Source organism: Sinocyclocheilus grahami, unplaced genomic scaffold (genome assembly GCF_001515645.1).
Source record: "Sinocyclocheilus grahami isolate Dianchi unplaced genomic scaffold, SAMN03320097.WGS_v1.1 scaffold1256.1, whole genome shotgun sequence".
In the NCBI taxonomy this organism is placed as follows: Eukaryota; Metazoa; Chordata; class Actinopteri; order Cypriniformes; family Cyprinidae; genus Sinocyclocheilus; species Sinocyclocheilus grahami.
The window spans coordinates 37,611-63,959 of NW_015506435.1; the positions used below are offsets into that span (position 1 = coordinate 37,611).

Below are 26,349 nucleotides of genomic sequence, written 5' to 3' on the forward strand. Positions count from 1 at the left end.
TTGGAAGGCCAAACAAAGTAGTTTCGCTTTCACAACGAATCACACAGCGCCTTCACGACATGGCGGCGGCAGCAACAATACTACAGCGAGAATAAAAGTTACGCCTTCTTTCTTTGCGTGAACATTTGGGCGCCGTTATGCAAATCTTCCCACATAGTGAGGTAGACATGTGGGGCGTGTTAGAACGAGCCTGCCTCGTAGGTAGGTGTGGTTGACTCTTAACTTTTATAAAGATTATCTCTTTGGATTTGAGACTTTAGTCTTCAAGAGCTTGTAACACTCCAAAGAGAAAGAATCTATCAGGTTTTGTCTTCATTTCAAGTTCCCTTTACTAAAGGTCTAAACCACAGAGCAGGATAACTCACAAAAAATACTGAACCCCAATACAAAGCTTGAAGGTAAGTTTCAGATGGCGAGTGAAGAGGTATAAGCACTAAGGGTTGTCTAAGTGAGCAGATTCAGGTGTTTTAGCAGCAGTGGAGAGATGCACTGCCCCCTGCTGGACTCCTCCACGAGAGTCTCTCCTGGGGGGATTTGCCCCAGCACGGGACGTGCTTGAGCGGCTGCTTCTGTAGCTGGGCCGTACCGAGGGCAGGAAAGGGCTAGACTCAGAGGTGATGACAATACTGGGAATCCGACCAATCGCACCTCTTGAAATTGACATGTCTGTACCGTCACCAGCCTGCAAACAGCACAGAAGAAAGTTTTGATAGATTAAATGTACCCATTGTCAATTATCAGCATTTATTGTGCATTAAAAAAGATTTTTCCTGCAGATAATACTGCTGCAGACAAGCTCATCATGATTCTAATAATTCACAATTCTCGCTTTAATTAATAAGCATTCATGTATGAAAGATGATTATTAGGGTTATTTTTTTCAAAGGCACATATTTCTCCTGCAGAAAAATGCATTTCATGAAAAAATGGAACAGTAATTTTATTGCACGCTTTTCTTCTGCAATCAGAATTCAAATTCTTTAACTAATTTAACAGCACACTGTGATTCATCAAACAGCATTCTAGCAATTTGAATATGCTTTCAGATTTTGCATGTACATTTGATTGCCTGGGCGAGTTGTTCTGCCAGTGACACCAGATAGAAAAGTTCCTGAGGTCAGCTAATTTTACAAACCATACCACCTACAGGATCCTGACTCACACTTACAGCTAAAGGGTTAGTGCGGTCCGGATGAACGAGTCCGACCACAGAGGCATCATCCACATCAAGGGAACTCTAGGTCAGAAATGAGAGAGCCAGGATAATAATCAGATGCATACACTACTGTTCGAAAGTCTGGAGTCAGAAAGTGTTTTTTAAAGAAAGCAATACTTTTACTCAGCAAGGACACATTCAATTGAGACATTTATCATGTTACAACATATTTATATTCCAAATAAATGCTGTTCTTTTGAACTCTCTATTCATCAAAGAATCCTGAAAATAAATATTTCTCCAAAAATATTAAGCACAACAACTTGATGTAGATCATAATGAAATGTTTCTTAAGCATCAAATCATCAGAATGATTTCTGAAGAATCATGTAACATCACAGGAATAAATTATATTTTCAAATGTATATATATTTTTTAATTGCAATAATATTTCACCAAAGTATTTTGTTTATTAATACTGATGTTTTTCTTTTCTAATTGTATCTTTACTGAGCACTGGAAAAGCGCTATATAAATAAAAAATTATTATTATTACTACTAATAATATTTTTATTATTTTCACTGTATTTTGATCGAATGAATTAAGCCTTGGTGAGCATTAGAGAATTAGTTTGTGGCACAGTGTGCCTTTGTAAGCAATATGTAAAGGATAATCACAAAAAACAACAACAAAAAACAACACCAACAGGGTGATTTCGTATTATCCTGTAGGGGTTTGTTTTGTGACAATAACCAACTGAATGTACATTAGATCTTATTTAGTTCCCTCACAAATGAACATTCTGTTGTCATCTACTCATTCTAATGTTGCTCAAACCACCTGTACTTTTTAGTGTAACCAAAACTTGACTGATTGTTTTTCTATAGTCCATATTGTTCATGATGGCCACTGTCTACTTTGATTATATCAAAAACAACCTGTTGAATTACTTCTTCTATTTTCAACACATATGCGTTGCTTGCAGGGGAGCCAGTGGGGCATTGCCTAGCAACTGAAAGATTAAAAAAAAAAAAAGTTTAATAAATAATATTTCCAACTCAAAAGTTGATATGCATATAATGTAGTTATTTTCATACATTTTAATCCTTATTTTGTATATAAATAATAAATAAAAATCTCATAATCTCAAATCTGCATTTTGGCGGATAATAGCCTATATACTGCTTGCCTGTTGTGTGGCATAAATGGATAAGCAGCATTTTTTACAACGTACACCAAATCTGCATGTAACAAAAAAAAATGCTGATGTTGTGTTTGATGATCAGGACTCAGACAGACTCATAAAGTTGATCTGCAGGATGCACCCATTGTAGCAGCTCAGTGTTCTACATTTATGTCAGAAGAAGGACCATTTACATCCGAAGGTTTTTTCGTTTACCCACAACAAAACCTAAACATAGATTTTGGAACTATAAACTGCTTACCTATTATCTTTTTTCAGTTACATTTACAAATATAAAGTGTGTATGTGTCTACCATTGTGCATTTAACCTAATTCATGCCCAACAGATGTTTGTTTTGAAGCAGTGGGTGAGTAGCACACTCCTTGATTCACTTAATACAAGACTACTTTGAGATTGTGTTGACAACTATATTTATAGTACATTATTTTCAATGTGTTTATTGGAAAGCTTAGTGTGGCAAAAACAGACAGTGTAACATATCTGGTTACCATGACAAATTCACTTGAATACACTGAGTGTGAATTTGTAGGTTTAGTATAGAAAAGCTGAAATGTGTTTAAAACAATGTCCCTCATTTCACTCGGTGGCCATGTTTGAAACGCCTCTCTGGCATTCAAGTGCAGCTCCTATCTCTTTGAATGGAGAAACATCAAATTCTCCAAAACTGTTCGCCAAGCTTACGATTAAATTTCCTTATTATAAATCTTTTTTTTTTGTAAAATAGCGTCAAAAAAGCTTATTATTCAGGCTAGACCAGCCAGTGTGCATGTGCAATCCTAAGCGTGCATCTCATAGAGCGGCCATATTGAGCATTGCATATTCCCCCATTAATAACCATACGAGTGACACATCTTGGGTATTCTATAGGCTTTGGTTTAAATGTGTGACTGACCAAATTGACTGGCTAGATCAAATGTCAAGCTACGCCCATGGTTTAACAGAGCAACATGAGGATCAACAGAGGATGACAGGATTAGCAATTCTGCATGAACACATTTTTGTAACACAAGCTACACTTGTGTTACAAATGATACTTGCCACATATGTAATACATTCAGCCTGTGAGGTCACCTTTTCAAAGATGCCCGAGTCATGGCTTTTGAGCTTAGACTTGAAGCTGGATGAGTTACAAGATTTGAAGTCTGGGATCTCCGCAGTGTCCTTGCTGATGTCACAAGACACCTGCCGGCTGGCAGGCCTGGAGCTCATGCTCGAGAGATCAGCCTCAGTATCTGTCCAGCCCTGAAGAGTAGAAACAGGTCATAAAATGCACCCATTACAATCACATTTGCCCATGAGAAGACCCATCATCAAATCTACAGATCCATCAGGCTCACACACTCACAGATTCACTGTCGGAGGCTGAGGAGAGCCGGGACTTGCCGGTGCTGGTTCTGCAAAACTGTCCGGACATATCAGAGGACTGGCTTGTGACGGTGGAGCGACGTGTGGATATAAAGCTGCTATGGAACGAGTTAAGGTCATGCTTGGGGACGCACAACAGCACACGAAGACACGGAATGTATTTCGCTATGGCCATCCTGAAAAAGACACAGATGAGATACAGGCATGAGACACGATAGACATGGTGGAACCATATTTACTATACATAGAGCATGATCCAAATCTGTTCAGTCAAATAATAATCATATCAACATCAATACTCATGAGAAGTCACTGGTAGACATATTGATTTATCTATTAATTGGTATCAAGAGTTACCAACAATCAAATTTTTTCAGTAATTAAAATGCAACTGAAAGAAAGCAAAATATAATTATTTGATTAAAAACTGAACATTAAACAAACTTAAGCAAACATTAGAAATGTTGACTTGGCAACTAACTAGTACAAGTACAGTTTAACAGTTTAAAAATGAATAAAAAGAACAAAAGCATGTCCCAAAATTACTAAAATTTAAACTAAAATATGAAAATATAAAAATAAACGCTACAATAATATACAAATAATACTAAAATAACACTATTTGGTATCAGAAATGTCAATGTGCAGTCTTGTTAAAAATATATACACATATATGTTTTTAATTCAGTAGCAGTGAAACGCAGCAGCCTTTGAAGGCAGCAATTTTAATAGACAAAATAAGTTTATTAAAAAAATAATTGTGTCAGAATATATGCAATAATTTCAGAGCTTCAAGTTAGCTACATAATTCAGATACATTTGAAACAGTATTATTACATTTGAGACCTAAATCAAAATAAATCTTTTGTCATTGCATGACAAACATGTGCTAAGGAAAATGTGGTTTATTGTTGTGGGAGAAAATCAAATAAAAAGATATTTTTTACCCCAGCAGGCCTTACACATGGTACCATACCGTCAGGATGCTCTGAGCAGGATTAATGACTCTTTATGGTAAAATGGATATTCAGGTTAATGATATCAACCAAAATGGAATTTCACACTTTAACCCAGAAGCAATGCATGTTTCTGATCAATTTGCGATTGAATGGCTCAGTGAGCTAGAAACTAGGAAAAATTAAAACAATCACAATTTGCCTCAGGTGTTTAGACCTAATGGGGCCAGACCGGGTAATCTTAACTCTGACCCATGTTCTGCATTAATGGAAAGTGAGTTTTTCCATTAAATTGTCAAACATGAGCACTTACAGTACCAATAATGTTTTACCACTTTGGGAGTCAAAACTAAACCAGTCTCGTTTCAAAAATATACTGTACTGACATCAGTGATACTCAAAATTAGACTCCCTCCAGTACCTGTATTTGGGATGTTCTATTCCAAATAAATGCTGTTCTTTTGAACTCTCTATTCATCAAAGAATCCTGAAAAGAAATATTTCTCCAAAAATATTAAGCACAACAACTTGATGTAGATCATAATGAAATGTTTCTTAAGCATCAAATCATCAGAATGATTTCTGAAGAATCATGTAACATCACAGGAATAAATTATATTTTCAAATGTATATATATTTTTTAATTGCAATAATATTTCACCAAAGTATTTTTCTTTTCTAATTGTATCTTTACTGTAAAGTGCCCTTGAGCACTGGAAAGGCGCTATATAAATAAAAAATTATTATTATTACTAATAATAATATTATTATTATTTTCACTGTATTTTGATCGAATGAATTAAGCCTTGGTGAGCATTAGAGAATTAGTTTGTGGCACAGTGTGCCTTTGTAAGCAATATGTAAAGGATAATCACAAAAAACAACAACAAAAAACAACACCAACAGGGTGATTTCGTATTATCCTGAAGGGGTTTGTTTTGTGACAATAACCAACTGAATGTACATTAGATCTTATTTAGTTCCCTCACAAATGAACATTCTGTTGTCATCTACTCATTCTAATGTTGCTCAAACCACCTGTACTTTTTAGTGTAACCAAAACTTGACTGATTGTTTTTCTATAGTCCATATTGTTCATGATGGCCACTGTCTACTTTGATTATATCAAAAACAACCTGTTGAATTACTTCTTCTATTTTCAACACATATGCGTTGCTTGCAGGGGAGCCAGTGGGGCATTGCCTAGCAACTGAAAGATTAAAAAAAAAAAAAAGTTTAATAAATAATATTTCCAACTCAAAAGTTGATATGCATATAATGTAGTTATTTTCATACATTTTAATCCTTATTTTGTATATAAATAATAAATAAAAATCTCATAATCTCAAATCTGCATTTTGGCGGATAATAGCCTATATACTGCTTGCCTGTTGTGTGGCATAAATGGATAAGCAGCATTTTTTACAACGTACACCAAATCTGCATGTAACAAAAAAAAATGCTGATGTTGTGTTTGATGATCAGGACTCAGACAGACTCATAAAGTTGATCTGCAGGATGCACCCATTGTAGCAGCTCAGTGTTCTACATTTATGTCAGAAGAAGGACCATTTACATCCGAAGGTTTTTTCGTTTACCCACAACAAAACCTAAACATAGATTTTGGAACTATAAACTGCTTACCTATTATCTTTTTTCAGTTACATTTACAAATATAAAGTGTGTATGTGTCTACCATTGTGCATTTAACCTAATTCATGCCCAACAGATGTTTGTTTTGAAGCAGTGGGTGAGTAGCACACTCCTTGATTCACTTAATACAAGACTACTTTGAGATTGTGTTGACAACTATATTTATAGTACATTATTTTCAATGTGTTTATTGGAAAGCTTAGTGTGGCAAAAACAGACAGTGTAACATATCTGGTTACCATGACAAATTCACTTGAATACACTGAGTGTGAATTTGTAGGTTTAGTATAGAAAAGCTGAAATGTGTTTAAAACAATGTCCCTCATTTCACTCGGTGGCCATGTTTGAAACGCCTCTCTGGCATTCAAGTGCAGCTCCTATCTCTTTGAATGGAGAAACATCAAATTCTCCAAAACTGTTCGCCAAGCTTACGATTAAATTTCCTTATTATAAATCTTTTTTTTTTGTAAAATAGCGTCAAAAAAGCTTATTATTCAGGCTAGACCAGCCAGTGTGCATGTGCAATCCTAAGCGTGCATCTCATAGAGCGGCCATATTGAGCATTGCATATTCCCCCATTAATAACCATACGAGTGACACATCTTGGGTATTCTATAGGCTTTGGTTTAAATGTGTGACTGACCAAATTGACTGGCTAGATCAAATGTCAAGCTACGCCCATGGTTTAACAGAGCAACATGAGGATCAACAGAGGATGACAGGATTAGCAATTCTGCATGAACACATTTTTGTAACACAAGCAACACTTGTGGTACAAATGATACTTGCCACATATGTAATACATTCAGCCTGTGAGGTCACCTTTTCAAAGATGCCCGAGTCATGGCTTTTGAGCTTAGACTTGAAGCTGGATGAGTTACAAGATTTGAAGTCTGGGATCTCCGCAGTGTCCTTGCTGATGTCACAAGACACCTGCCGGCTGGCAGGCCTGGAGCTCATGCTCGAGAGATCAGCCTCAGTATCTGTCCAGCCCTGAAGAGTAGAAACAGGTCATAAAATGCACCCATTACAATCACATTTGCCCATGAGAAGACCCATCATCAAATCTACAGATCCATCAGGCTCACACACTCACAGATTCACTGTCGGAGGCTGAGGAGAGCCGGGACTTGCCGGTGCTGGTTCTGCAAAACTGTCCGGACATATCAGAGGACTGGCTTGTGACGGTGGAGCGACGTGTGGATATAAAGCTGCTATGGAACGAGTTAAGGTCATGCTTGGGGACGCACAACAGCACACGAAGACACGGAATGTATTTCGCTATGGCCATCCTGAAAAAGACACAGATGAGATACAGGCATGAGACACGATAGACATGGTGGAACCATATTTACTATACATAGAGCATGATCCAAATCTGTTCAGTCAAATAATAATCATATCAACATCAATACTCATGAGAAGTCACTGGTAGACATATTGATTTATCTATTAATTGGTATCAAGAGTTACCAACAATCAAATTTTTTCAGTAATTAAAATGCAACTGAAAGAAAGCAAAATATAATTATTTGATTAAAAACTGAACATTAAACAAACTTAAGCAAACATTAGAAATGTTGACTTGGCAACTAACTAGTACAAGTACAGTTTAACAGTTTAAAAATGAATAAAAAGAACAAAAGCATGTCCCAAAATTACTAAAATTTAAACTAAAATATGAAAATATAAAAATAAACGCTAATTTAAAATATTTGAAAATATTACAATAATATACAAATAATACTAAAATAACACTATTTGGTATCAGAAATGTCAATGTGCAGTCTTGTTAAAAATATATACACATATATGTTTTTAATTCAGTAGCAGTGAAACGCAGCAGCCTTTGAAGGCAGCAATTTTAATAGACAAAATAAGTTTATTAAAAAAATAATTGTGTCAGAATATATGCAATAATTTCAGAGCTTCAAGTTAGCTACATAATTCAGATACATTTGAAACAGTATTATTACATTTGAGACCTAAATCAAAATAAACCTTTTGTCATTGCATGACAAACATGTGCTAAGGAAAATGTGGTTTATTGTTGTGGGAGAAAATCAAATAAAAAGATATTTTTTACCCCAGCAGGCCTTACACATGGTACCATACCGTCAGGATGCTCTGAGCAGGATTAATGACTCTTTATGGTAAAATGGATATTCAGGTTAATGATATCAACCAAAATGGAATTTCACACTTTAACCCAGAAGCAATGCATGTTTCTGATCAATTTGCGATTGAATGGCTCAGTGAGCTAGAAACTAGGAAAAATTAAAACAATCACAATTTGCCTCAGGTGTTTAGACCTAATGGGGCCAGACCGGGTAATCTTAACTCTGACCCATGTTCTGCATTAATGGAAAGTGAGTTTTTCCATTAAATTGTCAAACATGAGCACTTACAGTACCAATAATGTTTTACCACTTTGGGAGTCAAAACTAAACCAGTCTCGTTTCAAAAATATACTGTACTGACATCAGTGATACTCAAAATTAGACTCCCTCCAGTACCTGTATTTGGGATGTGTGATGGCGTAGATTATGGGATTGTGGATTGCTGAAGCTTTGGCTATCACAGCAGGTACTGAATTCATGTATGGTGTGAGCATATCAGTATACCTGAAAAACACATGGAAAATAAGTGTATAGATTAATTAACATGTTAATTAATGTATATATCTTACTGTATGGTACTTGCGGTACTTGCAGTCTACATAATGACCGTAAGTCATAAATAAGACATAAGTTAAAAATATTTAAAAGCAAAAAAAAATGTAAACAATAAAATTACATATTATATTATATTATGCAGTAAAACAGTAATATTGTGAAACACATTTTAAAAAACTGTTTTCCATTTTAATATATTTTAATGTTATTTATTCCTGATGGCAAAGCTGTCTTCAGATCCTTCAGAAATCGTTCTAATATGATGATTTGCTGCTCAATAAACATTTTTAAAATTATTATCAGTGTTAAAAACAGTGCTGCTAAATATTTTTGTTAAAACCATGATACATTTTTTGTCATGATTCTTCAATGTCCAAAAAAAAAAACACGGCAACATTATTGTAACATTATAAATATATTTACTGTCACCTTTGATCAAATGAATGCGTCCTTGCAGAATAAAAGTAATAATTTCCTAAAAAACTAAATCTTACTGACACCACATTTTTGAATGGTAGTGTATATTTTATGTTACATTATATTGTGTTGTCAGGGTTGGGATTTATTTACCCAGCAAAGGCTGTCAGTGCCACAGCTGAATATGGAGACCAGGAGATGACATACATGAGAATGACAATAAGAGCAATTTTCGCCATCTTCCATTCATTTTTCAGCCGTTGGAATCGTCTAATTGAATCTCTCTTGTTATCTCCATTCATTTTGCCCACAGCTCTTCCAAAGACAAAAAGCAACAGTTAAACAACACTAATTTCCTATCATTGGTTTATTCAAAAAGCCATCAAAAGCATACCTCAAGATTAATTGAATGCTGAATGAAAGTGTTTAAGTACTTCATTTGTCACATTGTACTCACATTTCACCAATACAATTTACATATTTAAAACAAAAGACATTTTAACAGCTTTGGAGCACTGCTGATGCTAATTAATTCATAGTGTTCTGTTAGATCTGTATTGACGAACTCACTCATGAGTGCTGCGAATGGATCTGAAAATAAAGAAATAGCAGTAGATGATGACGATAAGAGGAATGAAGAAGACAAAGGTGAAGAGGAGCATAGTGTAAGCTCGCACAGAGGGGGTGAAGGTCATATAATCCCAGGTGCAAGAGGTCAACAGCCCTTCAGGAACATAAGCACCTGCAAAACAGAGAGAGACAAGCAGACAGAGACAAATAAATAACAGAATTTGTGGAGGGAAGTGAAGGATAGCCAGCAGCTAAGCTGTTTTACACCCAATGAAATATTGTAAAAACTGGAACAAACTCCCAAAGAAAAAGGAATTAAGAATACTGTCTGGCTGCTGGGCAAACACAGTGAAATACAACCCAATGCACACACAGCTGAGGATCTTTTAGAATAGGCTATAATCACAGTATTTCTTATTGCCACCAATCACAGTCTGGCTTTCATGCATGTGTGCTGTTATCATCGGTTCTCTGAGGTTTGAGGTTGGTGTGACGTTCAGTGGTGAAGATATAAGCTGTCAGAACTGTTAAAGCAGACAGATACCCTTCGTGTGAAGAGCAGGTTGCCTGTAAACCAGAGATAGAAAGTGCTAGAGAGCCAAAAGCACCAGGCTTTACCAGTCTATCCCTCTTAAGCTAAAAGCCTTGGTCCTCAGAGACCACCTTTATGCGATACAGATCAGAGTCCAACAGCGCACTGCTTGTAAAGCCATTGGCTAACAACTCACATGCTCGTGTGCTCACACATGGATGACCCAGAATGCGCAGTGTACTTGTCCCAAAAGATCTGAGCTTATAAAAGACTGATGCATCTTGTGAAAGGAGCATCAAAGGTATACTCAACTCCATTAACACAGGACCACACTTAATCACCTGCAAATGCACAGACATCACATAACATGTTGACATCTGACTTAAAATAACATTTCGTTTGATATTTTGTTATCTAATTCAGTGCTATTCATGCATTTATTTGATGGATGTGTAAATCAGGTCACTGTATGTCTTTTTTTTTTTACAAAGAATGACTGTGTTTTCTAGTTTTGCAATTTTGCCCTTTTTTCTTATTCTGTATTAATCATGTTTGTAGAAATGCTTTTAGAAAGAGCAATGGAAGAGAATGAATAATGCCCATATGCACATGCCTGTTTCTCTTACAATGTAACCTGCACTGTATAAAAGGAATTGTTGAGAAAAGCTAAAAATGCAAGGCAACATGATGCATTCAGATATTTAGAACGGTGACAATCAATAAATGTGAAACGATGAGCTCTTGACATCACAACACAACACAGCAAAAAACAATAATAAACACAACATAACAACAAAGAATTCGAATAAAGTCAACCACAGAAGAAAGAAAGTCATACAGTTTTGGAACAACATGAGGGTGAGTAAATGATGACATAATTTTAATTTTTGGGTGAACTATCCCTTCTGGCCACACTCATTTCACAAAGTTTAATAGGTTTAAAATGTTAAAACAACAGATGTACTTTACACTTACTCCAGCCAAAGAAGGGTGGCAGGCTCCAGCCAAGTGAATAAGCCCAAGCTATCAGAAGGATCAGCAGAGCTCTCTTCTGAGACAACACACCGATGGAGGCTAGCGGCCGCGTGATCACAAAGTATCGATCCACAGCGATGACCATGAGCGTGATCATGGAGCAGATGCCAAATAAAGCCCCACAGAATGCATACAACTCACAACCTGGAGAGACAGGAGGAACAGAATTAAGTCTGTAACCAAGCAATTTATACAGACTTGACATTTCTGTGGTAAATTCTAGCAGTTTTGTTGGAGTAGTGCGTTTACCCTGTTTGTAGGGTCAGTGTGATACTAACATTTATGTTTCCAAACATTCTACATTTGAAATGCTGGTGTTTGCTGCTATGTGTTGGGGCAGTGTGAACTAGCTTTTCGGCCTGGAGACTGTTGGCTGGCAGGAACACAAACTGCCGCTGGTTCCATTTGAGGACTGACATTAAATAATCTGGTCTGAAAAACTTACAATGAATGTTTTTTCTTTCTGGTCACTGCTGTCCATCTCCATCTGTTGCTAAACAGATTTGTGTGTAGACATGCTTAGGTCAACTGACCTCTTAATGTTACAATACAGTGCATTGCCACAGAATTGGAAATTGGTGAACTAATTTGCATTGCAGTGGCATTATTTCATACATTTAAAAATGGCAAAATAATTTTTACTTTAATTTTATTTCTTTTCAAATCAGTGGTTCTCAACCTTTTTGACTCCAAGGCTCCAAGGTCCCCCTATTTACTGGATAAATATTTTTTACATGAACTAAATTTCCACCTGATGAAATATTGAGCATTGCTAAGGCCCTCTAGTGGGCCCCAGCACCCTGGTTGAGAACCACTGTTTTAAATTAACTTTGTTCACCCCACATATCCAAATGCACATAATGGTATCCTAGTAAGGCTACTGTTCTAAGTGGATTCTACATCAAATAAACTCACACAAATACAGAGAGAGGGAGATAGTTTGGGACTGTCTGAAGTTTATTTCTCATAATTCATCATGTTGGCAATAAAGCAGGTCAAACAGAAGAAGAACCAGTGGAGAGACGAGAAACAGATGATTCCACACCATTATACTTGATTCACACACAGTCTGGCACCTCCTAAACATCCACACACATCCTTTCCTCTATGCTGTCAAGGCACATGTAAACAACAGAATGAGCAGCAATGCATTCAATCTGATTTATGATCATTTGTGCTTGTTTTCTCAGAACACATTTACGGCATGCACTTTAATAAATTACAAAACAATGACGTCTGTTATAGAAGATAATCCTCTCACACATCAGGATGTCTTTACTCTTCTCTCACACCTTGTCAGGTAGATTATGCTTTCAGGTTAATCCTGGAAGTGAGCATTTTTGTGAATTGTATCTGATTGATTGAGAAAGCTTTCAGGGGGATCAAGCGCACGGTTGTCATGATCGAATTAACAATGGTCATATTTGTGCCTTGTTCTGTAGTGCAGTCAGAGCTGACAGAAGCAAGAAGCACATCTTTTAACTGTTTCCACCAAATGAAACTGGGTCAGAGGCTCCAAGCTCCGCTTGGAAAAGCATAATGCATCAGGATCCCAACAGGGAGACCAGAGGCTGTTCTGTTTGAATGGAAGTCAATAGAGCAGATGCCTTCAACATGCTAAATAAACTTCTTTGAGTGGAAATTACATAATAAATTGATTTTTGCCGTCTGCTATGACAAATGAGTTGTTTTAAAGGGGTATTTTTTGTTACAGGCAGGATTGATTACAGAACATTTACTGTACAGTATATCAGTGGTTCTCAACGTTTTTCACTCTATGGCTCCCCACTGTCCATAACAATACTTAAAGACACAGTGACTTTTCCAGTAGTTACTGAATAAGGAGCTTGGCATAACTTAAAAAATTAGATTTTATTTATTTAAAAATGACAATTCCTCTTATATCCAGATTTTTTTTTTCAAGAAAGTTGTAGGTGGAGGTGATATCTTTCAAAATATCTTGATATTTTGTTGTTTTTTTTTGTTTATTTTAGTGCTAGTTTTGTCTTATTTTAATTCATTTTAACTTTATCTTTAATTTATCTTTTTAATTTATCTATTGGTCTCCACCAATAGTCAGACTATATCATTGGTTTTGAGATCTGCTACTTTGAGATCTGCTACTGCCAAATTTGTCCATTGCCCTCTGACCATCATGGCCTCCTAATCATCCTCATATAATGATTGGCTTCATCACTCGGTCTCCTCTCCACCAATAAGCTGGTGTGTGGTGGGCGTTCTGGCACACTATGGCTGCCGTTGCATCATCCAGGTGGATGCTGCACACTTGTGGTGGATGAGGAGATCCCCCCTTACAATGCAAAGCGCTTTGAGTGCTTAGAAAAGCGCTATATAAATGTAGTTAATTATTATTTTAATTATTACTTGTTTTCCAATGAAACCAACCACCTCTATAAGACATGACTGGGTGACCTGATTTCCTGTCTTAGCAACAAAAGAATAAAGATGCACATGGTACATTCCAAGATGGCGACATGTCTTTTTGTCGTGTTTGTTGAACATGTGGTTGTCTAATTTTGTATTGTTTTCTTTTGTTTTGTAAATTTTAAGACTCTACTTTTAGATAGAAAAGAAGAATGCTAAGGGTTTTAGAAATTGAACAAGGGACCTTTCTCAGATTTTGGACTTTCTGAAGCGGATCTTTCTCAACTGGATCTATGATGTGATCTCTTTTGGCCTTGAAGAGTATATCGCACCTTAAGGGATTACAAAGACGGGCTTTGGATCTTCTGGATCGTTTCCCTAATTCGGATCCATGATGTGAGATTGTTTGGCCTTGATGAGTACTGCACCTTACTGGATAAAGTATCGTTTCAAAAGTCTTCAACCCTGGAAATTTCATGAGATACAATTATATCATCAGCATTTGAAACTGCATCTGGAGAGTTTTCTGGGATTATACTGGACATTTTTCATCAACAGACTGTATATTGGGTTAAGATTAGGGCTGCACGATAAATCGCATGCGATATGAAAGCCGGTTCTGTAATCAGCGGTAAATCTCCATCACGTGCTTTCACACTGAGCAGCATTAACTACACAGAGCCCCTGAAATATTACTTTAGTTGGATGCTATAGGCCACCTTCAGCAGTAAATGAAACCTTATCTTCCTTGACACCGATTATATCAGATCTAGACCCTAAAGAATTAGTCCTGATCGGTGATTTAAATTGGAACTGTTGCAACCAGTATCTGATGATCTAAAAGTATACTCTTATTCAATGAATCTTTTTCAGATAGTAAATAGTCTTACTAGACCAAATTTAAAATGTCCTGAAAACTCATTATTAATTGATTTAATTATAACTAATGTATTAGTAAGCATCTGTATTTGCAAATGATATAAGTGACCACTGTGTTGTTACTACTATTAGGAATACAAACATTCCCAAAACTAAACCATGTATTATTATTAAACGCGATATGAAACATTTTAAGGAACAAGCTTTTTTACATTACTTATATTGTTTTGATTGGGAATTTTTTTTTTTATCTTATTCCAGTTATTTTTATGAAAGTTTTACCTATTTTATAAAATAAGCATGCTCCTTTTAGAAAGTTTAGAGTAAAAGGCAGACATAATGTATGGTTTACCCCCGAATTGTCAAATTTACTTAGAGAACGTAATTTGGCTTGGTCTAAAGCCAGAAGTACTAATCTAAAGGAAGATTGGTTGATTTTCAGACAGTTGCGTAATGTGTCTACTGGTGCGATTAGAAAAGCTAAGGACTACTTTCTTTTAGAAACTTCTAATAATCTAAATAATTCAAAAACTTTTTGGAAAAATATTAAAAATCTTATTGGAAGTAAATCAAATTCAGATTTCGTCATGTATTATTAAGGATTCATGTAAAATTGTGGATCAAGTTAAAATAATAGATTGTTTAAATGAACATTTTGTGGCCACCATTCATCAGTCAAATAATTTGACCTGTGATAATTCCTCACCTGCTTACTCTAGTGTAAATCATTTTAAGATAGACCAATTATTTGACTTTAACCCAGTAACAGTTTCAGAGGTTAATAAGGCACTTAAATCTTTAGATAGTAGAAAACAAGCTGGTCCAGATAAGTTGGATCCACATTTCTTAAAGCTGGCAGCTGATTTTATTGCGCCACCACTAACCTATCTTTTTAATCTTTCTTTAGCTACAAATGAAATTCCTTCTATCTGGAAAACTGCTTATGATCGGCCATTATTTAAAGGGGATGATCCAACTGTATTGAATAATTATAGGCCTATTTCGAAATTGTCTATTTTATCAAAGGTTTTGGAATCGCTTGTGAATGATCAATTAAAATAATTTCTATCTTCTAAAAATGCCTTCTCAGAGTTCCAATCCGGTTTTAGGAAAAAAACATAGTACATCAACAGCATTTATAAAAGTATTAAATGATTTAATGGTTTCATTGGATAATAAAAACCATAGTGCTGCTCTTTTTATCGATTTATCCAAAGCTTTTGATTTCGTAGATCATAACATTTTGAAGCAGAGGCTACTTAGTGTAGGTTTATCAGTAAATACTGTCGGATGGTTTGTTAATTACTTATCGGATAGATCTCAATGTATAAATATAGAGGGACTCACTTCTTGTACTCTGAATGTAAATATCGGCGTACCACAGGGATCAGTCCTTGGGCCATTATTATTTATTTTATATATTAATAATATTGGGAATAATCTCGCACATTCAAGTTTTCATTTATACGCTGATGATATGGTGATTTACTCCTCTGCATCAACATTGGATCAGGCTCTGAGTCATCTTCAATCTGATTTTGATGCATTTCAGCATACACTGAGTGATTTAAAACTTGTTTTAAATGCAGAGAAATCTAAACTTATGATGTTTACAAAAAGAAAGTCTGCACTTTCAAACTCATGCTCAATCACTACTCTTCAAGGTTTGGAGATTGAAGTAGTATCTAAGTATAAATACTTGGGATTTTTAATTGATGATTCTCTTTCTTTTGGGCTTCATATTCAGTACCTTGTGAGAAAATTAAAGTCGAAACTGGGTCTTTTTTTTTTTAGAGTCAAGTATTGCCTTTCTTTTGCAGCAAGGAAGGGATTGGTAGCGGCTACATTTTTGGTGATATCATATACATGCAGGCACCTAAGCATTGTTTACAGGCGTTGGATTCAGTTTATCATGGAGCATTAAGGTTCATCACAAATTCAAAAGCCCTTACTCATCATTGTTTATTGTACTCTCGGGTTGGATGGCCGGCGTTGTCATCCCGTAGACTTAAGCATTGGTACTTATTTATATATAAAATCATTTTAGGTTTACTTCCTTCGTATTTACAGCAGAATATTTTACAAAAAGGTGCAAAGAATTATGGTCTTTGCTCACAAGACTATTTTCTTTTAAGCTTCCCTAAAGTTCGTACTAACATTGGCAAACAGGCATTTAGTTATGCTGCTCCATTTGATTGGAATCGACTACAAGATAAGTTATGCTTAAAAGAGTTGGTATCACTAAATGATTTTAAATGTATTTTAAAGGATCTAATTGTAGAGTCACCTGATTGTAAATGTTTTGAGTGATTTGTGTATGTTTCTGTGTATGTAAACGAATGTATTTTGTTTTATGTGTAACTAAATGTGCTGCCTATCTTGGCCAGGACCCTCTTGTAAATGAGATTTTAAATCTCAAGAGTTTTTAATTTCCTGGTTAAATAAAGGTAAAATAAAAAAGAAAGATCTGTATGAATCCAAGTACTAAGAGACCAAGGCCATCTCCAAGGGCAACCTCTCCTTCATTTGAACCCATTCAACCTGAGAAGTGATTCATTTTATCAGACCATCTAACTCTTCTTTAATCTTAAATCCGTTCATTATAATTCAAAAACTATAGTAGAGTACAATAAATCATGGACATGCATGTTTTATTTCAGACACTGGCTATGCAATAACTAATGATCTATCTGCAGAGATAAGTCTATGTATTTGACACTGTCTGTGTGTACATTTGGCTGTACTTGTTGTGAGAACATTTGACTGGTCCCGTCACATTTTGCTTCTTATCAACAGGGGCATCATCATGGTATAAAACTACATCTATGTCCTCATATATATACAGTATATATATATATATATATATATATATATATATACACAGTGGGGCAAAAAAGTATTTAGTCAGCCACCTCTCTCATCTTTTTAAGTGGGAGAACTTGCACAATTGGTGGCTGACTAAATACTTTTTTTCCCCCACTGTATATAGTGAAACCATGCATGTAACCATACATGTGTACCTTTCTCCCCAAAGATCCATCTCTTGTGCATGCTGGTGGTGAAAAAGATGGGTGCCTGAGTGGCACACATGAGGAAGTCTGTGATGGCAAGGTTTATTATGAACATGTTGGCAGGTGTCCTCAGGGTCCGGCTCCTACACACACACACACACACACACACACACACACACACACACACAAAATCAGTTGTTAATTTCTCTTTCATTTGGTAAATTATATTAGCTATATGACGTATGTGAGAATATTAGCCTCCCTGTGCAACGCAAATAGCTCCAAACAAAGACAAAGCTGAAACAATAGTTTAGTTCCTGACTGAACCAGTGTTTTTTACTGAATCGGTTGAGTGATATTCATAACTCACTCAGACAGTAATTTATTTTGTTCTTAAACAAATGTGCTTTTGAAGGAATTGGTTAAGTCACTGATTCATGACTCCTTTAGACAGTCACTCCCTCATACAGTCACTCCACAGAGAGCTCAATCCTAAATGAATCAGTGTTTTTGAACAAACCGATTCAGTAGATGATTCCATGACTCACTCAGTCACTTGTTTCTGTCAAAATGAGTGAAGTGAAAAGAAAAAAGAAGTCGCCAGAAGAAGATGAGTCAAACATTCACATCACGTTCATAAGACAAGCACAAACTAACAAAAATTCCAGTGTTATTTAAATGCTGCAAATACGAAGAGTGGAACTATCTATTGTGGAAATGTGTCAATTCAAAGTTAGTGACGCAGAAATGGCACAGGCCTAATGATGCTGAGTACCAATCCATCTGACTAGTTTGGCTTCTTTTGAAAATGAACAATAAAAAAAATTTAGATTACATAAGTGTTGTTCTTTTTTTTCTTTATCTTCTTTTTTTCCCCTCACCTGCTGAATGCATAGATGACCAGGAAGTTTCCCAACATGCCAGTGATGCCAACAGCAAGGATGACAGCACCAATAGTGTAATGAGCATGATCAGGCACATCCACTGTTGGGAAAGGGTAAACTGACTCTTCCACCATGGCAACCTTTAAGACACAGTGGCACACATTAATTAATAGCTCAGATGAAAAGCAGCACTTGCTGTTTTTTAATGACCTTTGCATCAAAGACTGTGCAATCCGTTTAAGAAACATCATTAGGACTGAGCTCAACTGACAATTCATTCATACGGTAGATGTTCTGTATATTTCATCAAATGCTAAACAGATTTTCATCACTCAATTTTAGACAGGTCTCACGATGCCGATCTCATTTTTTTTTTCGAAAGGATATCCAGTTGTGGTATCTCCTCTAAACGAGAATTTGCACTACATTAAAAGTATTGAAAACAGAAGGTGGATTCAGGGATTTTGTGTGTTTATAGACATATACAGTGGGGGGGAAAAAAGTATTTAGTCAGCCACCAATTGTGCAAGTTCTCCCACTTAAAAAGATGAGAGAGGCCTGTAATTTTCATCATAGGTATACCTCAACTATGAGAGACAAAATGAGAAAAAAAAAATCCAGAAAATCACATTGTAGGATTTTTAAAGAATTTATTTGCAAATTATGGTGGAAAATAAGTATTTGGTCAATAACAAAATTTCATCTCAATACTTTGTTATATACACTTTGTTGGCAATGACAGAGGTCAAACGTTTTCTTTTTGCGAACAATAAGCCTCAATTAAAATATGTTTTCATTTTATTACATATTTGCAGTAAACCATTCTTTATTCACCAGAACAATACAGTTGTTCTGAGGTCTAGCTATAGTTTATACTATATTTTTGATTGACATCTTGACGGTATAGGTATGAAACACATTGTATTAATGTTGAAAAGTCTGTGCACTTGCAGTCAAATCAAATTATTTGCAGGCAATTTTCATGCACATTTCAATCTTTGAGGGATTTAAACAGGCCAAAATGACAGTGAGCTGGCATTTCTTTATGCTTTTCATTGCAGAGACTAAATCAGGACATTTAATCTGTTCATATAAATATCTGTTTCTGTCTTGTGTGTATTGAGAGATAAACTGGTGTAGTAAAAGCTAGAATGTGAATCTGAATAGCTGAAATATTTATTATAAAATCTTATTGAGCTTTTCTCATATGTCTGACAGATCAATTAGAGCAGTAAAATAAACTTTTTTAAATAAACTGAACTAGATACTTAAGAGAAGGAGAGTTAACAAATCCTAATATGGCAAAGGAATCGTTTTTGATGGCATAATCTTTCACAACACTCCGTTCAATCAAATCCTGGGAAATTATTGCATGCATTCCTCCAGCATCAGACAACAAAAAATACTTTAATGTAAGATAGATTTTTTATAACCATATAAATGTAAATTTTTGTAATCAATTGTATTTTTTTTTCGCTTGGCATGATGCAATGTAAAAAGGGACACAAGAGGAAATAATTGGCTTTTACAGAACAATTATGATTAAACTCAAACATTTCTTTTAGTAGACATTTGTTGACTGCATTTTCCTCAGGAAAGGCTTTAATGGAAAGACGTTTAAGTGTCAGAGCTCTGGGTAAATGAGATGGCTGAATGCAGGACAAGCACTCCCGGAAAAGTCATTTCAAGGCAGATGAGTGTAACCATGTGGCCATGATGGAGGAAATATGACAAAGCAGATTCAGTCACTGCCTTCGGAGACAACTCTTTACCAACAAACTGTCAAAATCATCATATTTGTTATGTAAAACAGAGTCGGCTATAACACAACCATGCATTTTTTTCTAGGTCATATCTTGTTTTGTGTAGATGTGTTCATGTTCTCGAGGACGTCATGCAATCGGTCTAATTTGGCTAGTTTTTCCTACCGATGAGTTTGAGCCAAAAAAGGTTTGCTTGGACACACAGCCTTTGGCATCAACAACAAAACACATTATATGGGAAGCATTTTCTCCTCCCTTTTAAATGTTTATGAGCTCATGGATTTTGTTAACCTTACTATGATTATATGTTTAGCTGAATTTTTCTGTTTGCATTTAGCACTAGTAATGTTCCTTAAGCAAAACAAACCACCGGTTGAGAACTACCGATTTACACTATATGCAGACAAATAGTTTTTGTTTCTTTGTTTCTTCCAATGATGGCAAATGATATTTTGAAATGTGGCTGATAAAAATCATGTTCAAATAAAAATGAAAACCTTGGAGATGTAGAAACTGCTTTTAAAAGCACCCAAATTTAATTAATCAAAATCATGTTTCTCATTAACCTCAACAGACATGGGCCACTGTGTGTCATTAAAACATTTGTTAAACCTCTTCCATCTTGAGCTGCACTGGCGAATTTATTTGTTCTGAAGGTTTTTCAAAATACAGCAGTAGCCATTGCTGTGTGTTTTATTCATTACTTCTGAGGTTGGGGTCAAATGGAGATCTAAGCCATGAAAAACTTTGAGGGCTGAGATAAGTCTGATTTCCTCGGAATGAGAAGGATTCTAATGAAATAGATACTGTTTGAGTTCCACATCTGTTTCTCACTCAGAGTAATATGACAGTAACTGTGTTGAGGCGTTTTGGTGGGAAGATGTTTCAAAGTGCCAGCCTCTTCAAAACCATGTTATTCTAAAGAAGAAAGGTGTTTTAAAGGTATTTTTAATTTACTGCAGATGGGATAACTCGTCATGAAAACATTTGCTCTGGAATCAGGTTCGACTCGGCACAAACAAAAGAATTAATGTTTTGACATTTTTTACTATTATGTATCTCACTCCTGAGGATGAATACAACTCAGTGTCATTGTAAATAGTTAACATTACACAGATTGTTTCTTTAAATGGGTGCTTTTGAACATTTGATTACAATTAAGTGTGCAGTGCTTCTTATGTTTTATAATAATTAATATATATTATATATATGAATATAATTTAGTCATTTAATTAATTTTGTAGTTCAGCAGTTCAGATAAATGATGTAACAAGCCAAACTGTAATTAATTTGAAAACCATAGCTACATAGTGATTAGTGACCTATATTAAGCAAATTATTTCAAATGTATTATTAAAGAATATTAAGGAATTTCAAACACACATGTTCCTTTTCCTCCACTAATTTGTACCTTCAAATCACATCATTATAAATGATTTAAATGAAAAAACCTTGAAAATCCTGTTAAAAGAACACGGGTTTCTATTATCTCATAATTTTAAGCAAATGTGAAGAAAACAGAAGCAACAGTCAAGTACTATAACATTACAACTCCAGAGAACTATAATCATCTTGTACAATATTTTGGATTCCTGTGATACACATTAGTCTGGTATGTGAAAATTAATACTTTGATTTATATTTACTGTTACGGCATTTACTGATATATTAAAAAAAAATTCACATCCACATCTTTGATGCACTTTACTGTGCATGATCGCTTCGTCCTTGATCGAAAAAAAAAAAGAGAGAGATATGAATATACTGTAATTTACAGGATGCTCACAGCTGTCCTTCATATATGAATAGGTTGTCTTGCGCTCCAGATGCTACTGCGCTTGTTTGACTGCATTACCATGATTACTTAGCTCAGTTAGAGAGCAAAGCTGCCTGAGCTTGGCTAACCACACTCTACTGCAAAAGGACAACCCACCGTTGTCCTTTTGGGGACAGTTTTTCTCCACAAATTAGAGAGAATTCTGCATTTCTATGAGAAACACTGTAAAAGACATGCTAATTTTGTCCAAAGTTGGCAGATAAGCTTGTTTTGGTTGTTACACAATATATTGGGTTTTAGTGCCAAACAATCAGCCAATTAATGTGTTTTCTTAATATTGTTTATGGTGAATGGCTAATTCCTATGAGTCCAAATAATGTTACTTGCAGAATGTTTTCACAATAATAATAAACATTTATGCACCCACACAAATTGATATTAATCACAAGATCCCAAACTCAACAAGCTCTCCTTAAGCAAACAAACTACTTTCTATAAAACAGTCCACGTTCTGTGTCTGCTCACAGATCACATTATTTTAATCAACAGGAGGAAAAGAACACATTGAGAGGTCGATATGTGAGCATAGACCTCAATATGATTATATCATAATCGCATGATTATGGTGCATCTTTTTTATCCTAATCCCTCATGGTCAGTGAAGCTGGTTTTCCTGTGAGGTTTGTTGCCATCAGTTTGAGACAAATGCGCAAGATGATGCTAAACACCCATTAAAGTTATTGATAGACTTAAATCTACATCATTGGGTTTCTGGGTCACATTTTATTTCTGACAGGTCACAAGCACAAGTGAGTGTGTATGATTTATGCAAATTTGGTTCATCACCTAATAAATCCCATTTGACCCAAAAATGTATCCTCCTAAACAAGGCTCAGAGTTATGTAAAATAATTTCAGAGAGGTCAAATAGTGATGTGTTACAGTAACAGCTTTTGGGGCCCATTTTAAGGTCTCCCACATTCCACCCAAATACAGATTCAGGATATAAATACAGTACCCCCCTCTGTTCATTTTGTGCTATAACTCTGTGGCACCGAGAGCTCATGGTCAACAACAGAGTCCTACATTTGCTTAAAATAAAAACATTCAAATCCTAGTCCAGGTCATTAAATTATAATCTCATTGAAATCATGTGTTTCTTTGAAATGAATGACTGTTCAAATTCTCTCTTAGCAAATCTAATTTATTTTAGCTTAATTTTCAGATCTCGTTTACTGATGCAGACATGCTGAATTAGAGATAGGAACAAGACATTTGTTGAAGATTTATCCTGAATTAGCTTTCAAAAACATTTTACAAATCCTTATTATTTCAAAGTTTTGACTGGTACTGTATATGTATTTATTGGTTAAATGAATGCCTGTACCAATCTACCACACTTTGTGTTGTGTGGGCTGAGACACCCATCAGCAGACCAGACTATCTGTTCACCTCATTTAATGACGGGAGAAAGAGACATCAACATGCAACATGTAAGAGAAAGAATAAACAACCCCAAGACATACCCAATTAGCATAAATAATTCAGTGGTACTCCTCTGTGGCACTGACATGCCTTCATAAGTCCTCTCAACGCTCAGGGTTTAATAATTATCTCAACAGTAAAAAAACAAAGAACTTAACCTCACAAATACATCTTCAGGCTCAAACCACAGACTCGAGCCATATATGGTCAAATTAAGTGATTAACGGCTAAGGACAGTTTCAGTCATCTGTGTTTAAGAATCGAGATTTCACATGAGAAAAATGCAATGCACCTGACCTGACTCAGTAGCATAAAGACACAGTCTAAACTATAGGTATGAATTTTAAATCAATTAAAACAAGATGGGTGTCATATCATTTTTATATGTAAGCTATTGGAATAAATTTAATATAAAAATCTTTGGATATTTTTCAGTTTCCCTTCTGATGGAAACTGGATTTCTAGGTCTCTTTCTATGCTATGCAGGTCCAAGCATATCTAGATGATAGATTAGAGGGACTATCAGATGTTGGGGTCTAAATCAACCTGTTAAGAGTTTGATAAAGCTGGTTAAGGTTGGCAGACTTTAAAAAAAGGCACTTTAGACCAGTGACAAATCAGCTACCATGATCCAAGCACTGGTCAAGCTTACACTGGTATGATGGGTTTTCCCCCAGAAGAACACATTTATGTCATAGAAATTATGCATTTCTCTAAATGCATCACTGTAGAATTTAAACTTGAAATCCCTGAACACTTGCACATACTTCACCTGAAAAAGCTGAAAAGCTAAAATTGTTCAAATGTCACAGAAATTGTTTTTAAATTTTAGGAAGGATGTAGCACCAAGAAAGAAATCTCAAAGACTGAGAGTTCTCCATCAAAAATCTACCAAAAGATGTCCCTCCTTGGCATAAACCAACATGCAGAGTTAAACTTTTTAAGCACTATTACAACTGTAGAGCCGTTACAATATATGCTTGGTCTAAACTATTTGTTTTGTCTAGTCAAATACACAACATAAACATATCTGTAGGCTACATTGCAAACATATCAATATGTTGATATTGTAAAACCTACTGTAAATTTGATTGGAACCAAATAGAACCAAATCTATTTACACATGAAGATAAACATTTATGGCATTTGGCCAAACATTTTCACTTACACCTGAACATCTGCAAAGGAAAAGATGAGAAAGACTGAAAGAAGTAGCTTGGTTTAACTCACAGATGTGGTCGTGGGGGGTAAATCCACCAGCCTGTACGCGCTCATCGCGGAGTTGTTCCACGAGGAGAGGCGTTCCACGATGCGAGTGCAGTTCGGGTCTTGTGTCGGACACGAGATGCCCTTCTTCACTGAGCGCACGAGCGCACGGCGCCGCTCATCATCACTCGCGTAACTGACACAAAGCGTTACACGCGACTAGAGCGAGGCTTGTACAGGTGTCAGATTCTGCTCGAGCGCGCGCCGTAGTAGCCCTGTGACAGCCTAACTATTCGCACACCTTTATATTTCATTCATTCACACACACACACACACACACACACACACACATAGACGAATGTTATGAAATTAGAGCAGCATAGTGACATGACCTTACATACTGTTACTGTCACGTTTCTACTCTTGAAAACAGGGAGTATAGCATACTTATAAAATACTTAAGTGCGAACTGAATGTAATGTTTTGGACACTTAATTGTCGGAATCGCAATTAACATACAATTTACTGGATTTATTACACCTAGTCTGGATTACTAATCAGATTCCAAAAATGATGTACTTGTATTTGGATTAAATTACATTTTCACTTTATTTCTTATTTACATGTAATGCTGGGATTCCCAAACTTTTTTTGTCATCTGAACCTTTTACATGATATTACCTTAGATTTTATGGTAATAAGTTAATAATTTAGTATCACATTTTGCATGCTCACAGTTCTCTGACATTGGTTAATGATCACATGATATGCAGGTAAACAAACAAAATATATATTTTTTGTACGTTTTTTTAAAATTTGATTGATGATATTTTAAACGATCTATTTATGATTAATTGTACATTTTTACGATTTAATTAGTTATTTGCTTTTCATTAAACTCATGAACCCCCTGCAGTTCCTTCAAGTTTGGGAAACCATGATGTAATGTAACGTTTAATGCACTTCATGTTGTCAATAACAACAAATGGAATATACTTTCTTTTTCTTTCCATTTTTATACCCATATGGTACAAGATGATCCTATTTAAATCAATGTGATAAACAAATTAGGTCAAAAGTAATCTAAAAAGTAGTCTGATTATATTACCAAAAAATGTGCAATGTAAGGTTAACAACTACAATTTTTGTCATGCAATTTGGAATCAGTAATGGACTACAATTAGTAAGTAATCTATTTGCAGAATGCCATCATTAATGGAAAGTGCGCTCAAAAATGACAAATCTGTCATCATTTACTCAACCTCATGTCGTTCCAAACTTTCTTTATTCTATGGAACATAAAAGATGATATTTTGAAAAACGTTGGTAACAAAAGTAGGCCAAACAAAGTCAATGGGAACCGAAACTGTTCGGTTGCCAAACTATCTTCTTTTT

The 26,349-nt window shown here is 35.5% G+C and overlaps 1 protein-coding gene across 1 annotated transcript; it reads right to left on the reverse strand.

The window, feature by feature from the left end:
* Window positions 1-319: 319 nt before the first annotated feature.
* opn4a (opsin 4a (melanopsin)) lies at window positions 320-25,224 on the reverse strand. The gene is made up of 11 exons (XM_016254521.1): window positions 24,979-25,224; window positions 18,722-18,864; window positions 17,850-17,983; window positions 11,506-11,709; window positions 9,999-10,170; window positions 9,582-9,743; window positions 8,853-8,960; window positions 7,433-7,628; window positions 7,159-7,329; window positions 1,169-1,237; window positions 320-682 (listed from the first exon to the last, which is right to left on the reverse strand). Exons 1-11 carry the CDS (start codon window positions 25,021-25,023, stop codon window positions 434-436), a joined length of 1,653 nt encoding a protein of 550 aa, XP_016110007.1. The 5' UTR covers window positions 25,024-25,224; the 3' UTR covers window positions 320-433.
* Between the last annotated feature and the right edge of the window lie 1,125 nt (window positions 25,225-26,349).

Coding starts and splice junctions, on each gene's coding strand:
- opn4a (XM_016254521.1), bottom strand. CDS start 25,023: ATGAGCGCGTACAGGCTGGTGGATTTACCCCCCACGACCACATCT. Junction 18,865..24,978: donor TACCCCCCACGACCACATCT/GTGAGTTAAACC, acceptor TGTGTCTTAAAG/GTTGCCATGGTGGAAGAGTC. Junction 17,984..18,721: donor GTCATCTATGCATTCAGCAG/GTGAGGGGAAAA, acceptor GTGTGTGTGTAG/GAGCCGGACCCTGAGGACAC.